Source organism: Chiloscyllium plagiosum, chromosome 5, assembly GCF_004010195.1.
Source record: "Chiloscyllium plagiosum isolate BGI_BamShark_2017 chromosome 5, ASM401019v2, whole genome shotgun sequence".
Taxonomy (NCBI): domain Eukaryota; kingdom Metazoa; phylum Chordata; class Chondrichthyes; order Orectolobiformes; family Hemiscylliidae; genus Chiloscyllium; species Chiloscyllium plagiosum.
This window is the reverse complement of record NC_057714.1, coordinates 74,680,091-74,703,115: the sequence shown is the minus strand read 5'-3', so window position 1 is coordinate 74,703,115 and position 23,025 is coordinate 74,680,091. Positions and strand designations below refer to the sequence as shown.

Genomic DNA, 23,025 nt, shown 5'->3' with positions numbered 1-23,025 from the left:
GAGGCTGAGGGGTGACCTTATAGAGGTTTACAAAATTATGAGGGGCATGGATAGGATAAATAGGCAAAGTCTTTTCCCTGGGGTCGGGGAGTCCAGAGCTAGAGGGCATAGGTTTAGGGTGAGAGGGAAAAGATATAAAAGAGACCTAAGGGGCAACTTTTTCACGCAGAGGGTGGTACGTGTATGGAATGAGCTGCCAGAGGATGTGGTGGAGGCTGGTACAATTGCAACATCTAAGAAGCATTTGGATGGGTATCTGAATAGGAAGGGTTGGGAGGAATATAGGCTGGGTGCTGGCAGGTGGGACTAGATTGGTTTGGGATATCATGGACGGGTTGGACCGAAGGGTCTGTTTCCATGCTGTACATCGCTATGACTCTATGACTCTAAAACTCATTTAAACACAGAAGCAAACATTTGATAAAATGTGGAGAGTTTAACACGGATATGAAACAGGAAAATGATTCTTTCTGCAGGCACCCAGTTACTTCTGTAACAGTTTAAATGTTACAATTTCTTTTAATGCATCTGTTTATCAGTTTTAAAAAAAATATGCAATTGATGTACATATGGGGTCATGGTATGAAATTGTTTGTGTGTTTTTGGAGGTGGCTACATATTTTACTCTCTTTACACAGAAAGAACTTGTACAGAATGCAAGCTTGAGGCAAACACTATATGGTTCCCACGACATTCACAGAGGTTCATCTCTCATAAATGGGAGACAGGAAGAGGAGTATTCTGAGCCTGAATGGCCGTCTTTTCTAGCGTTAGGTTAAAAAAAAATGTTGTTCTACAATATAACAAATTTCTTCGGCAGAAGAACGTTTACAATGACAGATGATTTTATTTTAAAAATGTGTGATATAGGTAGTAGATCCTTTATCCGAAATGTTTGAGATCAGCTATTTTTCGCAATTCGGAATTTTTCGGTTTTCAGAATAGTGCCAGTTTAATTGTTAACACTTTTAAAAATCTTACCGGAGGAGCAGACATCTAAGTAAGAATGTGCTTGGTCACACCCCCCTATGTCACATCTGAGTGACACACATCGAGTGGGTGTCGACTTGGGTTAACTATTTGCTCGCCAAACAACATTGTTAATGAGAATAAAACTTCACGAAAATCTTTTGGATTTCGGAGCTTTTTGGCTTTTGGATGTTTGGATAAAGGATGTCCTACCTGTATAAGTCTTTAGGTATACTGATAAATAGAATATCATGCAGTTATGTGGAAGAAATCTTCAAAGTATGTCTAGGCTGTTGTTTTGATAATTATAGGGTAAAAATGAAATACACCCCCCGGGACATATTTCTAAGCAGAAGCTTATTTTAGGGCTCAGTTGCTAATGATGAACCATTCAATTCTCATTATCATCTTAACACAGACAAGAAAAGCACAAAATTGATGGGAATAAACAATACAAAATTTTAGTGTGTAACGTAGTGCACGGAGGGAGGTTTTGCCACCTTCGTGTCTGGATAAGGAAATGTTTTGCAGTTGGTACTGCTCCATTGCCATTACTTCATCAGAAGCTCAGCAGAAACTCTGTTTACAATTGTGGCAGGAGTTCTGCAACATACACCATGATGTTAGGACAATAGAGCCGGTAAAGTTGCAAAGAAATTACGAGAAGCAGCATTCAGTTCTCAAGAAATTAGACATTTTTGTCCTCACTTTTTTTTTTAATTTTCTACAGGTCACAGTGTCAGGTTATGTGTGCACATGTGATCCAGGATGGACCAGCACTAACTGTACTGAGAATATTAATGAGTGTGCCAGCAACCCCTGCCAGAATGGTGGAACTTGTACTGATGGTGTTAATTTTTATTCTTGTGCTTGCACTAACGAATGGACAGGCCCGCAGTGCCAAATACAGCAAGGTAAATTGATCAATATCTGTGATGGCTGTGTGAATGGAGGGAGCCCAGGAGATGACCTCTTTTTGTAATTGGTTCCAACTTCTGTAGTAAGCATTTCCTATGCTTTAAACATTATTATAGTCGTGGTCTAGGTTTACTGATCTTCTCAGTGGACTGGGGACAGAGAAGGCTGGAAAGTGCTCTAGGACATGTGCCTTACAAAAAAAATCAGGGCCTGCTGGCAAGGTTCAACTGATCTGGCAGCAGCTGTGGGGAGAAGCAGAGTTAATGTTTCGAGTCTGCATCAGAACCAGCAATTTCTGGTTTTGTTTCAGATTTTCAGCAGTTTTTTTTTGTGTACTAGACCCTTCATATCTGTCTGTGCAAAAGTTGTGTCCTACTGGATATACTGAAGTGAAGGAAACATTGTGGGGAGAGGAGAAGAGTTTCCAAGAAAGTAAAGATAGCTTTGGATGCATGATTTCCTAAAAATGAACGTGGGGTTGTGAGGTTCATTGAATAGGGGATCCTTGGAACTGTTAAGTAAGTAATTGTAGTTTTTTAAAAAAATCATTAAAATCAGCTTTAAGTTTGGATTTATAAACCGACTCACCAGGTTATTTGGTGAATATACAGCAAGACGTGCTTCTTCGGTGAAACTGACATGTTAGGAAGACTTTTGCTGTAGGAAACAACAGTTCTGAGAGTATCATTGGAGGTATCATTTACTGTCATTCAATCTGATGGCATCATAAGAACTTGGGTGCGGGAGAGCAGAACATCCTAGGATCTTAAAGAGTGAAGACCGAGATCCAACAGGTCTCACAATATTTTTATTAATAATTTCCAACTTACTAATGAAACTTGTGCCTGAGAGCTATCTTATTTAACCTACTTCTTATTTAAGGCAAGAACACCTTCTTGTTAAGACTCGGAAGTGTTTATTTCTCTACCATTGTAAACTGAGTAGGCCATTAAACTCTAAATACAAAATGGAGGGTAGCAGCAAACTACCCCAAGCTCAACCTGGTGGTAGTTGGCACTACAACACATAGCAGCTTTGATCAGTGAGACTGAGGAGTTCAGGCTTGGCAACTGAAAGACTGCTGTTCAAAGCATCTCTTCTCTCAGAGAGTGCTATCACTCTATGGCAGTCCACAGTTTGACAGAGTGATAAACCTCGGCCAGCAAAATTTGTCTGAACAGCAATAAAGTTGTCAACAGCTTTGAAGACTTTCCATCTGTCTAAAGCTTCATTCACCTCAGCTGCACCTCCCTGTTTTCAGCCTTCACCAGAGCCTGGGAGCAGCTCACAGAGATCCACCTTACACCTCTAATGAGGGATAAGATAAGACCATAAGACCATAAGACATAGGAGCGGAAGTAAGGCCATTCGGCCCATCGAGTCCACTCCACCATTCAATCATGGCTGATGGGTATTTCAACTCCACTTACCCGCATTCTCCCCGTAGCCCTTAAGAAGCAACATCATGTGAAGGTCTGTAGGGCAAACCAACAACTGTGCTAGCTTATTTCTCTTCAGCTGCATGCCCCTCCAGAGAATAGGGAGAAGGACATTTGATCCAGCTGGAAGAACATGAAACCCCCTCCAGTGCTAGGTCTACTGGTAAAGGATCAGTTTGCTTGACAGCATCTGAATTGGAAGGGACCTAATCTACTGGCAGGAAGATTTGCTAGAGTTGCTTAGGAGGTTTAAACTAGTAAGGTTGGGTTGTGGGACCCAGGGAGATAGTGAGGATAGAGATCAGTCTGAGACTGGTGCAGTTGGGAAAAGGAGCAAGTCAAACAGTCAGGGCAAGTAGGAACAAAGCAGAGATTGAGGTAAATTAAAATGCATTTGTTTCAATGCAAGAGGCCTAACAGGGAAGGCAGATGAACTCAGGGCATGGTTAGGAACATAGGACTGGGATATCATAGCAATTACAGTAACCTGACTCAGGGGTGAACAGGACTGGCAGTTTAATGTTCCAGGATACAAGTATTATAGGAAGGACAGAAAGCGAGGTAAGAGAGGAGGGGGAGTGGCATTTTGATGAGGGATAACATTACAGCTGTACTTGGGGAAGATATTCCTGGGAATACATCCAGGGAAGTTATTCAGGTGGATCTGAGAAATAAGAAAGGAATGATTAACTTATTGGGATTGTACTATGGAACCCCAATAGTCAGTGGGAAATTGAGGAACAGGTTTGTAAGGAGATCTCAGTTATCTATAAGAATAGGGTGGTAACGGTAGGGGATCTTAACTTTCCAAACATAGACTGGGACTGCCATAGTGTTAAAGGTTTAGATGGAGAGGAAGTTGTTAAGTGTGCACAGGAAAATGTTTTGATTCAGTATGTGAATGTACCTACAAAGCAAATCAGGACTTATACACTTAATGGTAAGGTCCTGGAGAGAGTTGCTGAACAAAGAGACCTTGGAGTGCAGGTTTGTATCTCCTTGAAAGTGGAGTCACAGGTAGATAGGATAGTGAAGAAGGCATTTGGTATGCTTTTCTTTATTGGTCAGAGTATTGAATATAGGAGTTGGGAGGTCATGTTGTGGCTATACAGGATAATGTTTAGGCCACTTTTGGAATATTGTGCGCAATTCTGGTCTCTCTCCTGTAGGAAGGATGTTGTGAAACTTGAAAGGGTTCATATAAGAGTTACAAAGATGTTGCCAGGGTTGGAGGGTTTGAGCTATAGGGAGAGGCAGAATAGGCTTGGGCTATTTTCCCTGTAGCTTCGGAGGCTGAGAGGTGACATTATAGAGGTTTATAAAATCATGAGGGGTATGGATAGGGTTACTAAACAAGGTCTTTTCCTTGGGTTGAGGGAGTCCAGAGCTTGAGGGCATAGGTTTAGGGTGAGATAGGAAAGATTTAAAAGGGACCAAAGGGGCAACCTTTTCACACAAAAGATGATGCGTGTGTGAATGAGCTGCCGGAGGAAGTGGTGGAGACTGGTACAATTACAACATTTAAAAGCATCAGGATGAGTACATGAACAGGAAGGATTTAGAGGGATATGGGCCAAGGGCTGGCAAATGGGGCTAGGTTAATTTAGGAAATCTGGTCATGATGGATGAGTTGGACTGGAGGGTCTGTTTCTGTGCTATATATCTGTTCTGTTTTTGTCCAAAGTATGCAGGAGGGTTTTCTGACACAGTATGTAGACAGGCCAATAAGGGGCGAGGCCGCATTAGATTTGGTACTGGGTAATGAACCCGGCCAGGTGTTAGATTTGGAGGTAGGTGAGCACTTTGATGATAGTGACCACAATTCAGTTATGTTTACTTTAATGATGGAAAAGGATAGGTATGTATCACAGGACAAGAGTTATAGCTGGGGAAAGGCAATCACGATGTGATTAGGCAAGATTTAAGGTACATGGGATGGGGAAGGAAACTGCAGGAAATGGGCACAATTGAAATGTGAAACTTATTCAAGGACCAGCTACTGCGAGTCCTCGATAAGTGTTTCTGGTTAGGCAAGGAGGAAGTGGTTTACTAAGAAAGTTGAATTTCTTGTCAAAGGGAAGAAGAAGGCTCATGTTAGGATGAGATGTGAAGGCTCAGTTAGGGCACTTGAGATTACAAGTTAGCCAGGAAGGACCTAAAAGAGAGCTAAGCAGAACCAGGACACATGAGAAGTCGTTAGTGGATATGATCTGGGAAAACCCTAAGGCTTTCTATCAGTATATCAAGAATAAAAGAATGACTAGAGTAAGATGAGGGCCAGTCTAGGACAGTAGTGGGAAATTGTGTGTGGAGTCAGAGGAGATTGGGGAAAAAGACAGTGTTGTCGAGGAGAGTATTGAGAAACAGGCTATTAAACTAGATGGGATTAAGGTTCACAAGGAGGAGGTGTAAGCAATTCTGGAAAGTATGAAAACAGATAAGTCCCCTGGTCTGGATGGGATTTATCCTCAGATTCTCTGGGAAGCCAGAGAGCAGATTGCTGAGCCTCTGGCTTTGATCTTTATGTCGTCATGTCTTCAGGAATAGTGCCAGAAGACTGGAGGATAGCAAATGTTGTTCCTTTGTTCAAGAAGGGGAGTAGAGACAACCCTGGTAATTATAGACCAGTGAGCCTTATTTTGGTTGTGGATAAAGTGTTAGAAATGGTTATAAGAGATAGGATTTATAATCATCTAGAAAGCAATTAGTTGATTAGGGATAGTCAACACAGTTTTGTGAAGGGTAGGTCATGCCTCACAAACCTTATTGAGTTCTTTGAGAAGGCAACCAAACAGGCGGATGAGGGTAAAATAATTAATGTGGTTTATATGGACTTCAGTAAGGTGTTTGATACGGTTCCCCACGATAAGCTATTGCACAAATACAGAGGCATGGGATTGAAGGTGATTTAGCGATTTGAATCAGAAATTGGATAGCTGAAAGAAGACAGAGGATGGTGGTTCATGGGAAATATTCATCCTGAAGTTCCGTTACTAGTGCGGTACACATGGATCTGTTTTGGGTTCACTGTTGTTTGTCATTTTTATAAATTACCTGAATGAGGGCATTGACGGAAGGCTCAGTAAATTTGCAGTTGACACTAAGGTCAGTAGAGTTGGTGGATAGTGATGAAGGATGTTGTAGGTTACACAGAGACATAGATAAGCTGCAGAGCTGGGTTGAGAGGTGGCAAATGGAGTTTAATGCAGCAAGTGTGAGGTGATTCACTTTGGAAGGAGTAACTGGAATGCAGAGTACTGGGCTAATGTTAAGATTCTTGATAGTGTAGATGAGCAGGTACATAGATCATTGAAAGTTCCCACCCAGGTTGATAAGGTTGTTGAGAAGGCATACAGTGTGTTAGCTTTTAGTGGTAGAGGGATTGAGCTTCGGAACCAAGAGATTATGCTGCAGCTGTACAAAACTCTGGTGCAGCCACATTTGGAGTATTGCATACAGCTCTGGTCATCGCATTCTGGAAAGGATGCGGAAGCTTTAGAAAGGATTCAGAGGATATTTACTAGGATGTTGCCTGGTATGGAGGAAAGGTCTTACGAGGAAAGGCTGAGGGATTTGAGGCTGTTTTTGTTAGAGAGAAGAAGGCTGGGAGATGACTTAATTGAGACATTTAAGATAATCAGAGGGTTAGATAGGTTGGACAGTGAGAGCATTTTTCCTCAGATGGTAATGGCTAGCACGAGAGGACATAGATATAGGACACATGTCCTATTAGATATCTACATTAGATATAGGACACATGTCAGAGGTAGTTTCTGTACTCCGAGTAGTAGGGGCATGGAACACACTTCCTTCAACAGTAGTAGACTCGCCAACTTCAAGGGCATTTAAATGGTCATTGGATAGGCATATGGACGAGAATGGAATAGTGTAAGTTAGATGGGTTTCAGATTAGTTCCACAGGTTGGCACAACATCGAGGGCCGAAGGGCCTGTACTGTGCTGTAATGTTCTATGTTCTATTATTATGGTTCAGTGTCTGAGCTCTAGAGTCCTGGGTTCAAATGGCAGACCACTCCATGCACTTGCAGCCTTCTGGAACAAGGCCTCCATGTCATGGTGCAGGAGGACATTCATTGTCTGTGTCCAATAAGGCTCCTATCATTGGAGGATTTGGACTCTCCCACCCAACACCAGGTCACCCCCTCTCACCAAGCTTGTGTGTTTTATTCTCATGAACGGAGGGAAGGTCGAGAGGTGTGAGCATTTACAATGGCTTTTGTGGAGAAGAGGGAAAGTCTCTATTTGTGAAGTTTGACAGTAAGGCATAAGTGCAAGAAGGCAAGAGTGAGTACGAGGGCTCACTACACAGATGAGTATGAGGTGTGCCTGGAGAGAGACAACTGGGTGCAGCTGAAGAATGTGTTGGCCTGAAGAATGTTGTGCAGGAGAATGTAAGGCAAGGCAAAGTGAGGGCCTGGCTGCTTAAAGTGTAATGCAACTCGCTTGCCATGCCCTCTTGATGTCTGTAAAGTAAAAAAAAAACTGAACTGATAAAGAAAAAGTCCAGGTCAGAATCTGATTACAGTTTAAAAATCAGTCAAGGTAGAGAAGGTGAATAGACCAGGTACTATTTCAAGGTTTAAGTTTTGATGGACAATTTAGAAGGAGGCCTGTGGCATTGATTTTACAGGATCCTCCCTGAAGAGGAGCTAGCTATCACACAACAGAACTTGCACAATTGGCCTAATGGTTTTTATTAACTTAGTTTCACTTCCTGTTGCTTGATATGTTAGGAAACGTTCCTTGGACACATATTAACTTCATAGAAACTGACATTTTCATTTTCAGCAAGTATCATTTCAGTACAAAAGAAATGCTGAAAATGAGAGAAGAGCATTCACTGTAAGTCAGCAGAAGAGCTTACGCTGAAATGTTGACTGTCCTGCTCATTGGATGCTGCCTGACTTGCTGTGCTCTTTCCAGTAACACATGTTTTGACTCCGACTCTCCAGCATCTAGAGTACTCACTTTCTCCTAGAATCAGTGAAGAGACATATTATTTATATCACTGTTTCAAGTGACACAGTGTTTCCTGTAAGAACTGAAGATTTACCAAACTTGTTTGTAACTTGGCCAATTTGAGCCTGAGAAGGATTTTGAGTGCAATACCAAGGCACCATTCCAAGTTTGGAAAGGTGAAGGGAGGTGAGCCATGGTAGGCACTACTGATGCCAAGGTGTAAAAATGGACCCCAAGATTTGGGACACAGATCTCTGGTTTCATGCTGAGGTGGATAGAGTTTCAGGAATTCATGTGTCACTTATTTCAGTGGACAATAAAAATAACTAATGCTGCAACAAATGTCTGTATGTTGAGTCAAAATCCTTTGGAACAAATGGTTGAACTAACAGTTGTCTGCTCTGTTATCTTAACAAATAGTTGACCCTGGCTGTGGAGGAACGTATGAAGATAGTAAGGGCATTCTCACCTCCCCCAACTGGCCCAATCCATTTCCCAGCAACAAGCAATGTGTCTATATTATCCAGCAGCCCGCTGGGGAGCGCATCCACCTCCAGTTCACACATATGGAATTGGAATTCAACAACAGCTGTTCTTCAGTCTACGTAGAGGTAAATTATGCCTCCCATACACTTTACAAGTATGCTTTCATAGACTTTCAGCCATAAGTGCTCTGAAATGTGGATAGATAATTTAGCAAACCAATTGCAGTTGCTGTAACAATGAAATGTGAGTACTAACAGAGCACTGTGAGTACATTCTTATGAGGCACATTCTTTTCCTACCAACCAGCCAGTGAATTCACTGTTATTGACCTCAGATTAAGAATTGCTGTGGGATTCTTTTCAGGACTTACTTGAGCTCAGTTTTAAAAATGACTAATTCCAATAATCATGCAAAATAATAGGTCGTTTTGAGACCAGCAAAGTTTGATTGCTTCTTTATGCAGTTTGCATCTGGTAAAGCATTACTGATCCCTGCGCTTCTCAAAATAATAGTGCAGTGGTAGGAATCACATTGCAAATCCGGGAGGGACACCACGTAATCAAATGCATAGTTTCCCACAAAAAGAAGTCAAGCTTTACTTTAAAGTTTGTACATTTGTGTTTGGGGTCGGATTACTGCAGAGAACGAAATGCATTATAGCTACCAGCATTTTTAAAAATTATAGTACTTTATCCTTTAGGCACAGAGCTGTTGTATCCGTGAATCTAATCTGATTAGAAGACTGTCTATTCCTTTGAACGTGTTTCAGAAAATCTCCATGACTTGACCTGTGGCCAAACAATACTTTGTGATTCCATAAAAGGTTTCTTTAAATAAAATGACTGTTTTGATAGGACTGACTGAAAACCATCGGTGAATTTGCTTCAAAATTAAATCACAGCAATATATTGATAACATTTTTAAGATTTCAACTTAAATACAGTACAACCTTGATTGTCCGAACCTCAATTATCCAAATTTTAGACTATCCGAACAAGATCTCGAGGTCCCCTAGAAACGGCACTAGGCAGCTCAGCATTCAGTTATCAGTTAAATGGCATTATGGCGTGCATTGCCGGATAACCGATGCATGTTCGATAACTGGCACTTAAATCACCGCTTGTTTATGATCAGATCAGTTATCCGAACAATGAGTTATCCAAACAAAATACTCCCCGCCCATATCGTTTGGATAATCGAAGTTGTACTGTACTCTAGTTGATATAATTACTACAGACTGCGTATTAGTGTTTTGTTTGATTTGATGGCTTACATACACTCTGCTCAATGATAGTTTGACATGCTCCCTCTCCCTCCATTGAATCTGGATGAAGTGGGCTGAGCAGGGAATAGAACAGTATAGGTACAGACATTCCATCTTTTACTGCAGAAGTGTTTTACCCATGTCCAATCGGCATAGTGTATTAAAAATCTTTTAATGTTCTTTGAGCCTGGCTGTGGAAACGATGTGATAAATCCTCCCAGAAAGCCAAATCCTTACTGAATAATGCATTTTATTATTTCCACTAGAGTGGTGTTTCTAAAAGGAAAGTGATCCCTTACAGTACAAATAAAAGAATTCTCCAATAGTTCCAACTCTTCTATCCTGTGATGTATATCCTTAGCTTATTATGTTTCCAAATTTTCGACAGTGCTAAGTGTAGTCAAAATTGTGCAGCGATTGGCGAAGTAAGACAGCAAGTCAATGAAATGTTAATTTGCAGTTTAACACAAGAGAAATTATGAATATAATGTTAAAAATCACAAAACCAGATTATAGTCCAACAGCTTTATTTGGAAGCAGTAGTGCTTTCAAATAAACCTGTTGGATTATGACCTGGTGGTGTGTGATTTTTAACTTTGTCCACCACAGCCCAACACCAGCTCCTTCACATCAATATCGGTGTAACTGCCCTTGGTTGAAATGTTATGGGTACAGCTAGCTTCTGAGTATTCTATTAGTCTCAAAATGTTTTTCAAACAAATTAGTTGCTTTATTATGTTATGACGTTTATGCTATTTCATTATAATTAGTTGTTTGGCATCTGTTATACAACTTTAAAGCATCAATTAGCACAAAAAACAATATTTATTTGTGTTAATATATTGACAGTCACACAGGAATAAGATGAGAGCCTCTTTTCTTAATTGCAGATGGGGCCTGCAGCAGGCTGTCAGATAAGATATAAAAAGAGCCATATATCTTGAAGTCCATGATTATGTATCAGAGAGTGCAATCATGCAAGAATTATAACTCATTCTCTGATCCTAGTGGTAACTATGTCACAAACATTTGGGTAGGTGATGGCCTTGTGGTATTATTGATCGATTATTATCCAGAAACTCAGTTCTCTGCAGTAAACCACCTTAAACTTGAAGGAAGCCAGCTTATTTTTCCTTCAGTAGATCTGCCAGTTGTGATTTTGAATTGGCTAAGTAAGAGACCTTGCATATTTGAACCAGCAACCCTGTGCCTTTTGCAACTAGTGGAAGTATTCAGAAAAACATGCATTAAATGGTTATGGTTCAGCAAACAACAACACATCAGATCTTGTGAACAAAGAGTAAAGAACGTTTTTGTCAGTGTTCCCCCTGCTCATGTATAATCCTTTTCACGTTGAGAACATAGAACACTACAGCACAGTACAGGCACTTTCGCACTCGATGTTGTTCCAGCCTTTTATCCTACTCTAAGATCAGACTAACCTACATACCCTTCATTGTACTATCTTCTATGTGCCTATCGAAGAGTCACTTAAATGTCCCTAATGTATCTGACTCTACTATCGCAGCCGCAGTGCATTCCACACACCCACCACTCTCTGTGTAAAGAACATACCTCTGACATCTCCCATTAACCTTCCTTCAAGTACGTTAAAACTATGCCCCCTCGTGATAGACATTTCCACCATGGAAAAAAGTCTCTGGCTGTCGACTCTATCTATCCTCTCAACATCTTCTACAACTCTTATCCTTCTTCACTCCAATGAGAAAAGCGCTAATTCCCTCAACCTTTCTTCATAAGGCATGCCCTCCAGTCCAGGCAGCATCCTGGGAAATCTCCTCTGCACTCTCTCCAAATCTTTCACAGCTTTCCTATAATGAAGCAAGAATTGAGAGTGTGGTGCTTATGAAGGGCATATGCCTGAAGCATCGATTCTCCTGCTCCTTGGAAGCTGCCTGACCGGCTGTGCTTTATCAGCATCATACTCTCGACTCTGACCTCCAGCATCTGCAGTCCTCACTTTCTCTATAATGAGGCAACTAGAACTGAACACAATATCCCAAAAGGGGTTTAACCAGGGCTCTGTAGAGCTGCAGCATAGCCTTGAAGCTCTTAAACTCAATCACCCGCTAATGAAAGCCAACATACTATACACCTTCTTAATAAATCTATCAACTTGGGTGGCAACTTTGAGGGATCTATGGACATGGACCCCAAGATCCCTCTGTTCCTCCACACTGCCAAAACTCCTGCCTTTAATCCTGCATCCTGCATTCAAATTTGACCTTCCAAAGTGAATGTCTTCACACTTTTCCAGGTTAAACACCATCTGCCACTTGTTAGCTTAGTTCTGCATCCTGTCAGTCCCATTACAACAGTCCTCCACACTATCCACAACTCCACCAACCTTCGTGTCATCGGCAAACTTACTAACCCACCCTTCCACTTCCTCATCCAAGTCTTTTATAAAGATCACAAAGAGAAGAGGTCACAGAACCGATCCCTGTGGAACACCACTAGTCACCAAGCTCCAGGTTGAATACTTTCCACCCACTACCACCCTCTGTCTTCTATGGATCAGCCAATTCTGTATCCAGACAGCCAGGTTTCCCTGCCTCCTTATTTTCTGAATGAGCCTACCATGGGGAACCTTATCAAACGCCTACCTAAAATTCATGTACACCACATCCACTGCTCTGCTTCATCAACATGTTTTGTCACATCCTCAAAGAATTCAGTAAGGTTTGTGAGGCATGACCTGCCTCACAAAGGGTGTGTAGAATACACTGCGGCAGCGGTGAGGCATGACCTGCCAAAGCCATGTTGACTATCTCTAATCAAACTATGGTTTTCCAAGTAATCATAAATCCTGTCTCTCTGAATCCTCTCCAATATTTTGCCCACCACCGATATAAGATCTATAATTCCCAGGGTTATCCCTATTCCCTTCCTTGAGCAAGGAAATAACTTTTGCTACCCTTCAATCATCAGGCACTACTCCAGTGGACAGTGAGGACTAAACATCATCACCACAGCAAGCTCTTCCCTTGCTTCCTGTAGTAACCTAGGGTATATCGTGTCTGACCTAAGGAATATATCTTTCCTTAGGTTTTTCAAATTTTCAGCACATCCTCCTTCCTAACGTCAACCTGTTCCAGCATATTAGTCTGTTTCACACTGTACTTAGAACCATCAAGGTCCCTCTCAATAGTGAATACTGAAGCAAAGTGTTCATTAAGGACCTCTCCTACTTCCTCTGACTCCAGGCGCAAGTTCCCTCCACTATCCCTGATTGGCCCTACCCTCACTCTGGCCATCGTCTTGTTACTCACATAGGTGTAGAATGCCTGAGGGTTTTCCTTAATCCTACCTGCTAAGGCTTTTTCATGTCACCTTCTAACTCTCCTAAGTCCATTCTTCATTTCCTTCCTGGCTACCTTGTAACCTTCTAAAACCCTGTCTGATCCTAGCCTCCTTAACTTTAAGTAAGCTTCCCCTTCTTCCTCTTGACGAGATATTCCACATCCCTTGTCATCCAAGGTTCTTTCAAACTACCATCCCTTCCTTGCCTCAGTGGGACAAACCTGTCCTGCACTATCAGCAGGTGCTTCCTAAACAACCTCCACATTTCTGTGTTGCATTTCCCTAAGAACATCGAGTGCCAATTTAGGCACTCTAGTTCCTGCCTGATAGGATTGTAATTCCCCCTCCCCCAATTAAATACTTTCTCATACTGTCTGCTCCTATCCCTCTCCATGAGTATAGTAAAAGTCATGGATTTGTGATCACTATCGCCAAAATGCTTTCCCAAGATCTGACACCTAGCATAGTTCGTTGCCAAGGACCAAATCCAATATGGCCTCCCTCTTAGTTGAACTATCTACATATTGTGTCAGGAACGCTTTCTGGACACACCTGACAAAAACTGCACTGTCGTAACTATTTGAACTATGTAGGTTCCAATCAATGTTAGGGAAGTTAAAGTCATCCTTGACAATAACCCTGTTACTTCTGCACTTTTCCAAAATCTGCCTCCCAATCTGCTCCTCCCTGTCTTTGTTGCTATTGGGGGGGCCTGTAGAAAACTCCGAATAAAGTGTCTGCTCCTTTCCTGTTTCTGACTTCCACCCATACTGACTCTGTAGATAAGGTAAAAACAATGACTGCAGATGCTGGAAACCAGATTCTGCAGAAGAGAAAAGCACAGCAGTTCAGGCAGCATCCGAGGAGCAGGAAAATCAACGTTTCGGGCAAAAGCCCTTCATCAGGAATACATGACTGTAGATAAACCCTCCTGGAAGCTCTCCCTTTCTGCACCTGTGATACTATCCCTGATTAGAAATGCCACTCCTCTACCTCTGTTACCTTCCTCCCTTTTCCTTTTGAAACATCTAAACCCTGGAACATCCAACAACCATTCCTGCACTTGTGATATCCAAATCTCCTTAATGCCACAATATCATAGTTCCAAGTACTGATCCATGCTCTGAGTTCATCACCCTTATTCCTGATACTTCTTGCATTAATATAGACACACTTCAATGCATTACACTGACTGCACATTTGCCCAATCAAGTGTCTATCCCTCCTCAGAGACTCTCTGCATGCTGTATCTGACTGTTCACTACCTACTCCATCATCTGATCCATAGCTCAGATTTCCACCTAACCCGCCAATCTAGTTTAAACCCTCCCGAAGAGCTTGAGCAAACCTCCCACCCAGGATAGTGTTGCCCTTCCAGTTCAAGTGCAACCCATCCTTCTTGTACAGATCCCACCTTCCCAAGAAGATATCTCAGTGATCCACATATCTGAAGCCCTCCCTCCTACACCAGCCCTGCAGCCATGTGTTCATCTACCCTCGCTCTCTATTCCTATCCTCACTAGCACGTGGCACCGATAGCAATCCTGATATTGTTACTCTGCTCGTCCTGCCTTCTAGCTTCCAGCGTCAATCCATGTATTCCCTTTTCAGGTCCTCCTCTCTTTCCCTACTGATGTCATGTGTACTACGATTTCTAGCTGCTCATCCTCTCCCTTAAGAACCCTGTAGACTCAATCTGGGACATCGCTGACCCTGGCACCTGGGAGGCAACACACCATCTGGGAGTCTCATTTGCAACCACAGAGTCTCCTGTCTGCTCCTCTCATGATTGAATCTCTGATAATGATTGCTCTCCTATTCCACAACCATCACATGTTGTTGATGTTTCTGAGTAATTTGCCCTTTCAAAGACTAACCTCTGGAATCCTGGATTCCTGAAGTCAAGAGGATTCGCTTTCTTTCCTCTTTTTTAAGAATGATAGTTTTCATTTGTTCCACTACTAGTTCTTTATCCTCATGATTGACAGTGATACAATTGCTAACAGTTCTATGGCTGTTTAACTAATCCCTTGCAACTGGGTATATGTATATCAGTGCTTGTGCATTTAAAATACTGGGAGAGAATTTGTGATAATGACAAAACAACTGTTAACTTAGTAATGCTTGGACAGTGCCTGGATGGGTGCAGTTCCAATAACACTAAACAAGCTTGTCACCGTCCAGAACAAAGCAGCCCGTTTGATTAGCACCACATCTCAAACACTACAAGCATCACAGAAGCTCAGTAGCAACAGTGTACCATCTACAAATGCACTACAGAAATTCACCAAGGCTCTTAAGACAGCATCTTCTGAACCCATGACCACTTCTACCTAGAAGGACAGGGCAACAGATCTGTGGTAAGACCATCACCTGCACTTGCCTCTCCCAAGCCACTCACTGTCCTGTCTTGGAAATATATCACCATTTGTTCAGTGTTGCTGGATCAAAATACTGGTATTTGCTCCCTAACAGCATTTAGACCAAACAGCAAATAGACTGCTGTGGTTCACCTTCCGAACGGCAGTCAGGGTCAGATAGTAAATGCTGTTCCAGCCACTAATGCCCACATCCTGTGAGTGAATTTTAAAAAAAAATGTTAATTAAGGAACTGGCCTTGTCTGCAACTGAACTCTTCAATCTAAAAGACAGAATAGCTTATCTAATTATATACCAGGCAACATTTACCCTTTTTATATAAGAGCATAAGAAGGGTTTGAATAAAGCACAAGAAATTGAAAATCCCTATGCTGGGTCTTGCCCATCTCTTTACTTGACCTGAAGAAGGTCAGAACAGACTATAAGTGCCCTTCTGGTATTGCCCACATTCCTTGAATGAGATAATATAGATAAGTGTGAGATTTTGCATTTTGGAAAGTCAACTCAAAGTAGGAGTTTCATGGTGAATGGTAGAGCCTTAAGGAGTGTAATGGGATAGAGGGATCTTGGAGTTCAAGTTCACAGTTCTCAGAAAGTGGGGTCACAGGCAGACAGGGCAGTGAGGAAGGCTTTTGGCACACTGGCCTTTATTAGTCAGGGCATTGAGTATAGAAGTTGGAAAGTTATGTTGCACTTGTACAGGACATTGGTGAGGTTGCACTTGGAGTATTATGTTCAGTTTTGGTCACCTTGCTATAGGAAGGATGTTATTAAACTGGATGCTGCCTGACCTGCTGTGCTTTTCCAGCACCACGTTCTTGACTCTAATCTGCAGCATCCGCAGCATTTACTTTCACTGAGTTGATTTCAAACTGGAAAGAATTCAAAAAAATTTACAATGGTGTTGCCTGGACTCAATAGTCTGAGTTATAGGGAGAGGTTGGGGAAGCTAGGATATTTTTCTTTAGAGCATAAGAGACGGAGAGAGATCTTATAGAAGTGTATAAGATGATGAGAGGCATGGATAGGGTGAATGCACTCAGTCTTTTTCCCAGGGTTGGGGAGTCAAAGACTAGAAGGTATCAGTTTAAGGTTAGAGGGGAAATTATAAAAGAGAACCTGGGCAACCTTTTTACACAGAAGGTGGTGTTCATATGGAATGAGCTGCCAATGGAAGTGGTTGAGGCAGGTACATTACCAACATTTAAAAGGCATTTACACAAATACATGGATAGGAAAGGATTGGAAGGATATGAGCCATGGGCAGGGAAATGGAGTTAGCGTGGATGGACATTTTGGTTGGCATGGACCGGTTTGGGCCAAAGGGCCTGTCTCCATGCTGTAGTACTTTATAACTCTGTAACTCTATGAATAGGTATGGAAAGCAAAGGAGATCCCCAGTTTTTAAAGTCTCCAGCTCCTGGAATAGTCCAATATTTCATCCATGGCTTGATATCTGGTGAGCTCAATAGGTTTTTCAACAGGAATCCAAGCTAGGATGCCTAAAGATCAAATCATTTTAAAAGGTTTGTTTAAAGATTTATTTCTTATGGATACTGTATGTTCTGAGGAAGAGCTGTATTGGACTCTAACATTTACTCTGTTTTTCCATCTATTGGGGCTGACAGACCTGCTGAGTTTCTCCAACACTTTTGGTTTTTATTTCAAATCTCCAACATTCAAAGTATTTGGCTTTTATTTGAGAGCTACAAGTATTAACAAGTGTCTGTTCAAACATTGGTTGTTGATCCAATGACCCACTTCGGTTATTGTGATTTGGGTGATGACCAGCCCCCATTCTGGTGAACCACTGAAGCACTTTCCTTATGAAAAATATTTTTGATCTTTCACTTAATTTTATTTGGATTTTAGGTTCATGATGGTGGAACAGAGATGGATCCTCTAATCAGCAAGTTCTGTGGTTCCACTCTCCCTGCTCCCATTACCACAAGTGGTAACAAAATGTGGATTAAATTTAAAGCAGATGTTTCTACCTCAAAAGGAGGTTTTCTTGCACTATATGAAGTTGGTAAGGATTCTCTTTTACTTCTATGTATTCGTACTAAAATGCTATAGGTGTAATGGAATATGTACCAAGTATTTCTTGCAAGTATAATGTAACACAATTGGGTATTGATTTGTTGTGGCATAAAAAGCTCAGGTTGAGCTCCAGTTGATGTTGTAGTATTCCCTAATGCATAAAATGATTCCAGGTTATTTATTCATTCATGTGGTACAAGCACTGCAGTCTAAGCCAAAAGTTGCCCATTCCCAATTGCCCTTGAGAAAGTGATGGTGAACTGCCTTCTTGAATAACTGCACTCCAAGGAGGATAGGGAGACCCACAGTGCTGTTGGGAAAAGAGTGCCAGGATGTTAGGGAGTCAGAAGGAGAGTTATTTGCTGCACAATTCCAGCTTTACCCTGTTTTGTAACTATTTTATCTATGTGGCTGATCCAGTTATGTTCTAATCAATGGTAATTTCCAAAGGGTGTGATAACAGGTAATGCTGTTGAACATCAAGAGCAGATGATTGGATTCTTTCTTGCTGGAAGATGGTTATTGCTTGGCATTTACATGCTGCAAATGTTACTTGCTACATGTCAGCCAGAACCTGGATATTGTCCAGCTCTTGTTGCATTCGGAGCTGGACTGTTTCAGTGGCAAATGGCACTGAACATTGCTAAATCTTTATAAACATCTTGAATGCTGACCTTACCATGGAGGGAAGGTCATTGATGAAGCCATTAAAGAGGACTGGACCTAGCACACTACCCTGAGGAACTCCTGCAATGATGTCCTGGGACTGAAATAATTAGACTCTTAGAATTCCAGCCTTCCTTTTTTGTTCTAGCTATGTCTCAACCAGCAGACAATTTTCCCCTGATTCCCATTTTTGAGTTTTCATCCACAGTAGAGATATGATGAATGTTGGCAGTATGTCTCAAATCTACAAAGATATTGGAAGCTGTCGTTATACATCATACAATCTAAAGGATCAGCTTGAATAAGAATTCAAATTAAACCGTTTGAGATGTATTCAGTGTATTTGTGAGATAAGGTGGAGCAGTTCAATGACTGATCACCACCATCTTCCCCAGGGTCATTATGGATGGGTATAAACATTGGCCTAGTTAATGATGTCCACATTCATTGAATGATTAAATGAAGAGTAAGCAAAGTTGTAGCAAAGTTCATTAATCGTCAAGTGGAAAAATTGTCTTTATGTTAAATTTGGAGCCCTTTGAAAGGTTTTGATGGCACAACTGTCAGTTTTTAGCAACTGTACTCAGGCCTTCCAAGAATGGCATTCACAGGGAAGGACACCAACTCTCCCACATAAAATTCAAAAATGTCCAGGTACAATGAACAAATTAACTGATTGCCTCAGAAATCAGATGTAGCGCAACTGAGGCAGTGTTCCACTGCAACTTTGTTCAACCCTAACATTATTCCCCAGCATCTAGGAATCAAACTTTGTGCCCTGTCTAATCCCAAGAATTTCAAAGTGAATACCAAGAACCAGATGGAATTAGATTTTCCTCTCCAGCCTGTGCGGAGGATTACAATCTTGCGGAATGAATTGTCAACCATCTTAGATACTGTATGATTTTCATTCATTTTCAATCTATCCTAGAGTGGTAAAACACAACAGTAAGACAGAGAGGGAAAAAAACATAAATGCAAGGAATCAAATCCTTGGACAAAGACATGGAAGCAGACCTCTGGGGGAGAAAAACCCTGCAAAGACTACTTGAGCCAGTTTCTGTGCTCTAAGCTACAATATAAGACACAGGAGAGAAGGAAAAAACACAGAAGTTACACTGCATAAATGAACATCTGAGACATAGCTACACAGGGAGGTAGAGAAGAACAATGCTTTGTGGAGAAGTACTGATTAGTGAACATTATACTTTAGTTTTAATTGAAAAGGTCAAACATGTAAACTTGCATGGGTAAAGTCAATGCACTTGCATCCTTTGGGACAGGGATGCTTCTCTGAGCATAGCTCCTTTTGGGAAAACAGAATTGGTCAATTTGCCATATTTAAAAAATGGAATTGTTTTACTGTTTCCCTGTCCATGCTTTCTAATGTTCATATTTGAGCGCAACAACCCTGTGAGTAATTGGAAGCTTCACAGCCGATAACGCGAATACCTCTGAATACCAGTGTGAGCAATTCAGATCTCGAAGAAAAAAGGACCTCATCTAAAGTACTGGTAGCCAATCTCCTGAAGTAAACATATATCAAATTATTTATTTAAACCATTACAATAAATAGTAAATCCGTGTGCATGTTTGGGTATTTATCCTTTAGAATTTTGCCATTTCACCATATGCTCTGGTAGAAATCTTTGATGCATGCACCAGTTAATAACAGTTTTAATCATCTTGAAAGCAAAGGACAAAGTATACCCAAGTTTACTTTACTAACACACTTGAGTATTGGTCTAGCTGTAAAAGAAAACCTTCATTTGCACAAAACTAATGACTCCTTTCTGAAAACGTACCTTATCATAGCCAATGTTGTATGTCTTTGAGTCTAAAAACATTTTTTGACCATGATCTTTACATCAATAGGAATTTGTATTTATGCAGCACCTTTAAGATAATAAAATATCTCCAACAACTTCACAAAGCAAGATAAAGCAAAGTATAAATCTGAGCAGCATAGGAAATTAAAAACCAAACAAACTGCAGATGCTTTCAATTAGAAACAAAAAGTGAACTTACTGGAAAAGCTCAGCAGATCTGGCAGCATCAGTGGAGAGAAATCAGAGTTAACGTTTTGGATTGGGTGACCCGTCCTCAAAACCTCCTAGACAGGGAATATTGGACAGATGACCAAAGCTAGATCAATAGAGTAAGTTATAGAGAATATCTTGAAGGCGGAAAAAAGAGTGAGGCCATGGAGAGATTTGAAAAAAAGTTTGAGAAATTTAATATTGAGGCTTTGCTGAATTGCAAGTCATTGCATCTCAACAAGCAAAAATGGGACTTGTAAATCAGCTAGATTTGATGCAATTTAGGACATGGGTAAATAATCTTGGCAAACATTAGGTTAAGAATAATCAATAGAGTCCAGCCAGAAATATTTTAGAATGGTTAAGACAGGAGATTTAACAAAAAAAAGGTGAATGAATGTTTCAAAAGCAGAAAACTTAGGCAGACATGGGTTTGGTTGATGTGACAGAGATGAAATAGGTGGATTTTGTGACAACACAGATATACAGTTGAAAGATTATCCTGGGACAAATATCACACTGAGTTTCAAATATTTTAGTTCATACAATAATTGCAGCACAAAAGGAGTGCATTTGACCTGCTGTGTTAGGTCTGGCTTTCTGCAAGAACAACTTAACTTAACCCACTCCCTCACCCTTTCCCTACAGCAGTTATTTTTCTATTCAATTACTTATTTAATTCCCTTTTGAAAGCTATGACTGCATCTGCCTCTACCACCCTTCCAGATCGTGGGTTCCAGTTCCCAATCATTCATGCAGCTTTTGGTCCTTTCACCAATTACCTTTTGATCGGTGTTCCTTTCGATTTCAGCCTTTCTGGGCTCAGAGATTTAAGATCAGGCTGTTTCCAGGAGATGGATCAAAGTTTTGTAGGATCAGAACAAAATAGATAGAGAGAAGCTGTTCACATTGGTGGAGTAGTTGCTGACTAATGGACACTGATTTTAATGTGAATGGCAGAAGAATCAATGACAACATAAAGAAAGACCTTTTTACACAGCAAGTTGTTAGGTTTTGACATGCACTGAAGAAGAATGTGCTGAATGTGGATTTACTTCATGGCTTTCAAAAGGCTGATGGATAATTATCTGAAGAGAACAGATTACAAGGTTGTGTTGTAGAAGTAAGGAGTTGGCCAGGCTGATTTGCTTTTACAGCGAGTTGGCATGGACTTGTCAGGATGCATGGCCTCCTTCTCTGCTGTAATAATTCAGGATTCTAGAAATCAAGGCAAGAGAGTGGAATTTGCAGTGGGAACCAAGATAATGGTTTACATTTTCCAAAAATTTCATTGGAGGATATTTCTGCTCATTCAAATGTCAGATTGGCAACAATTAGGCAGGCAGGGTGTGGGGGATGTGGTCAAGAAAAATGATGGAGAGGTAAAACCAAGTGTCTACAATGTACATGTGGAAACTGATACTGCTTTCCGAGCTGCAGACTGGTTATTGCAGACTGGCAATATCCAAATGAGAAATAGAAGGGAGCAGATGATAGTTCTTTCAGCGACCCTAGAGAGTCGCATTGATGGCTATTCTCTGGCTACATTTAGATGGCTAAAAGAGATCCAAGCAGGAAGAGTCCCACCCACCTGGATAATGGTGGAGACAGTGGAATTGGATGATATGATCAACCACGTCAAAGGCTGTGGAAAGTTTGAGGATGATGAAGATGGACAGTTCTTTTTGGTTAGAGTGGAAAGTGAGGTCTGCAGATGCTGGAGATCAAAGTTGAAACTTTATTGCTGGAACAGCACAGCAGGTCAGGCAGCATCCAGGGAACAGGAGATTCGACGTTTCGGGCACAGGCCCTTCTTCAGGAATGAGCAGAGAGTGTTCAGCAGGAGAAGATAAAAGGGATCCTTCCAGCCCGGCACCGCCTTCCTGGCCTGCAGTCTTCTTCTTGACCTCTCCGCCTCCATCCTACTCCGACCTATCACCCTCACCTTGACCTCTTTCCACCTATCACATTTCCAACGCCCCTCCTCCAAGTCCCTCCTCCCTACCTTTTATCTTCTCCTGCTGAACACTCTCTGCTCATTCCTGAAGAAGGGCCTGTGCCCGAAACGTCGAATCTCCTGTTCCCTGGATGCTGCCTGACCTGCTGTGCTGTTCCAGCAATAAAGTTTCAACTTTTTGGTTAGAGTGACCTAGGATATCATTTGTGGCTTTGCTACGGCATTGTGGAAAGGTTAGATAAAGGGAATGATGATTTTAAAAAATTTAACATGGAATTCCAATAAGATGAGCACTCATTTGGGAGTTGACAACACGTTCAACCCCTTTGCACAAGAGTTAGAGTTTGGAAATGAGCTGATAGTTTGCACAGATGAGGGAGTGAAATATTTGCTTTTTTTTAGCAAGCAATGTAATGTCAGTAGATTTGAAGGAGAGGTGGATAGCACTTGAAGGAAGGGAATGACTTACAATGTCAGTCAACATGGGATACAGGAAGGGAGCTTGCCGGTTAATTGTGAGTTACCTTTGTACTTAAGAATGATCCTGTATAATGAATAGTTTTAG

The 23,025-nt window shown here is 41.3% G+C and overlaps 1 protein-coding gene across 1 annotated transcript in view; it reads left to right on the top strand.

The window, feature by feature from the left end:
- cubn (cubilin (intrinsic factor-cobalamin receptor)) overlaps positions 1–23,025 on the top strand; it is a 292,612-nt gene that overhangs the window by 44,943 nt on the left and 224,644 nt on the right. Inside the window, exons 12-14 of the mRNA XM_043690378.1 lie at positions 1,700–1,883; positions 8,726–8,916; positions 17,631–17,787. Of these exons, the coding sequence (XP_043546313.1) occupies positions 1,700–1,883; positions 8,726–8,916; positions 17,631–17,787 (532 nt within the window). The remainder of the gene's footprint in view (positions 1–1,699; positions 1,884–8,725; positions 8,917–17,630; positions 17,788–23,025) is intronic.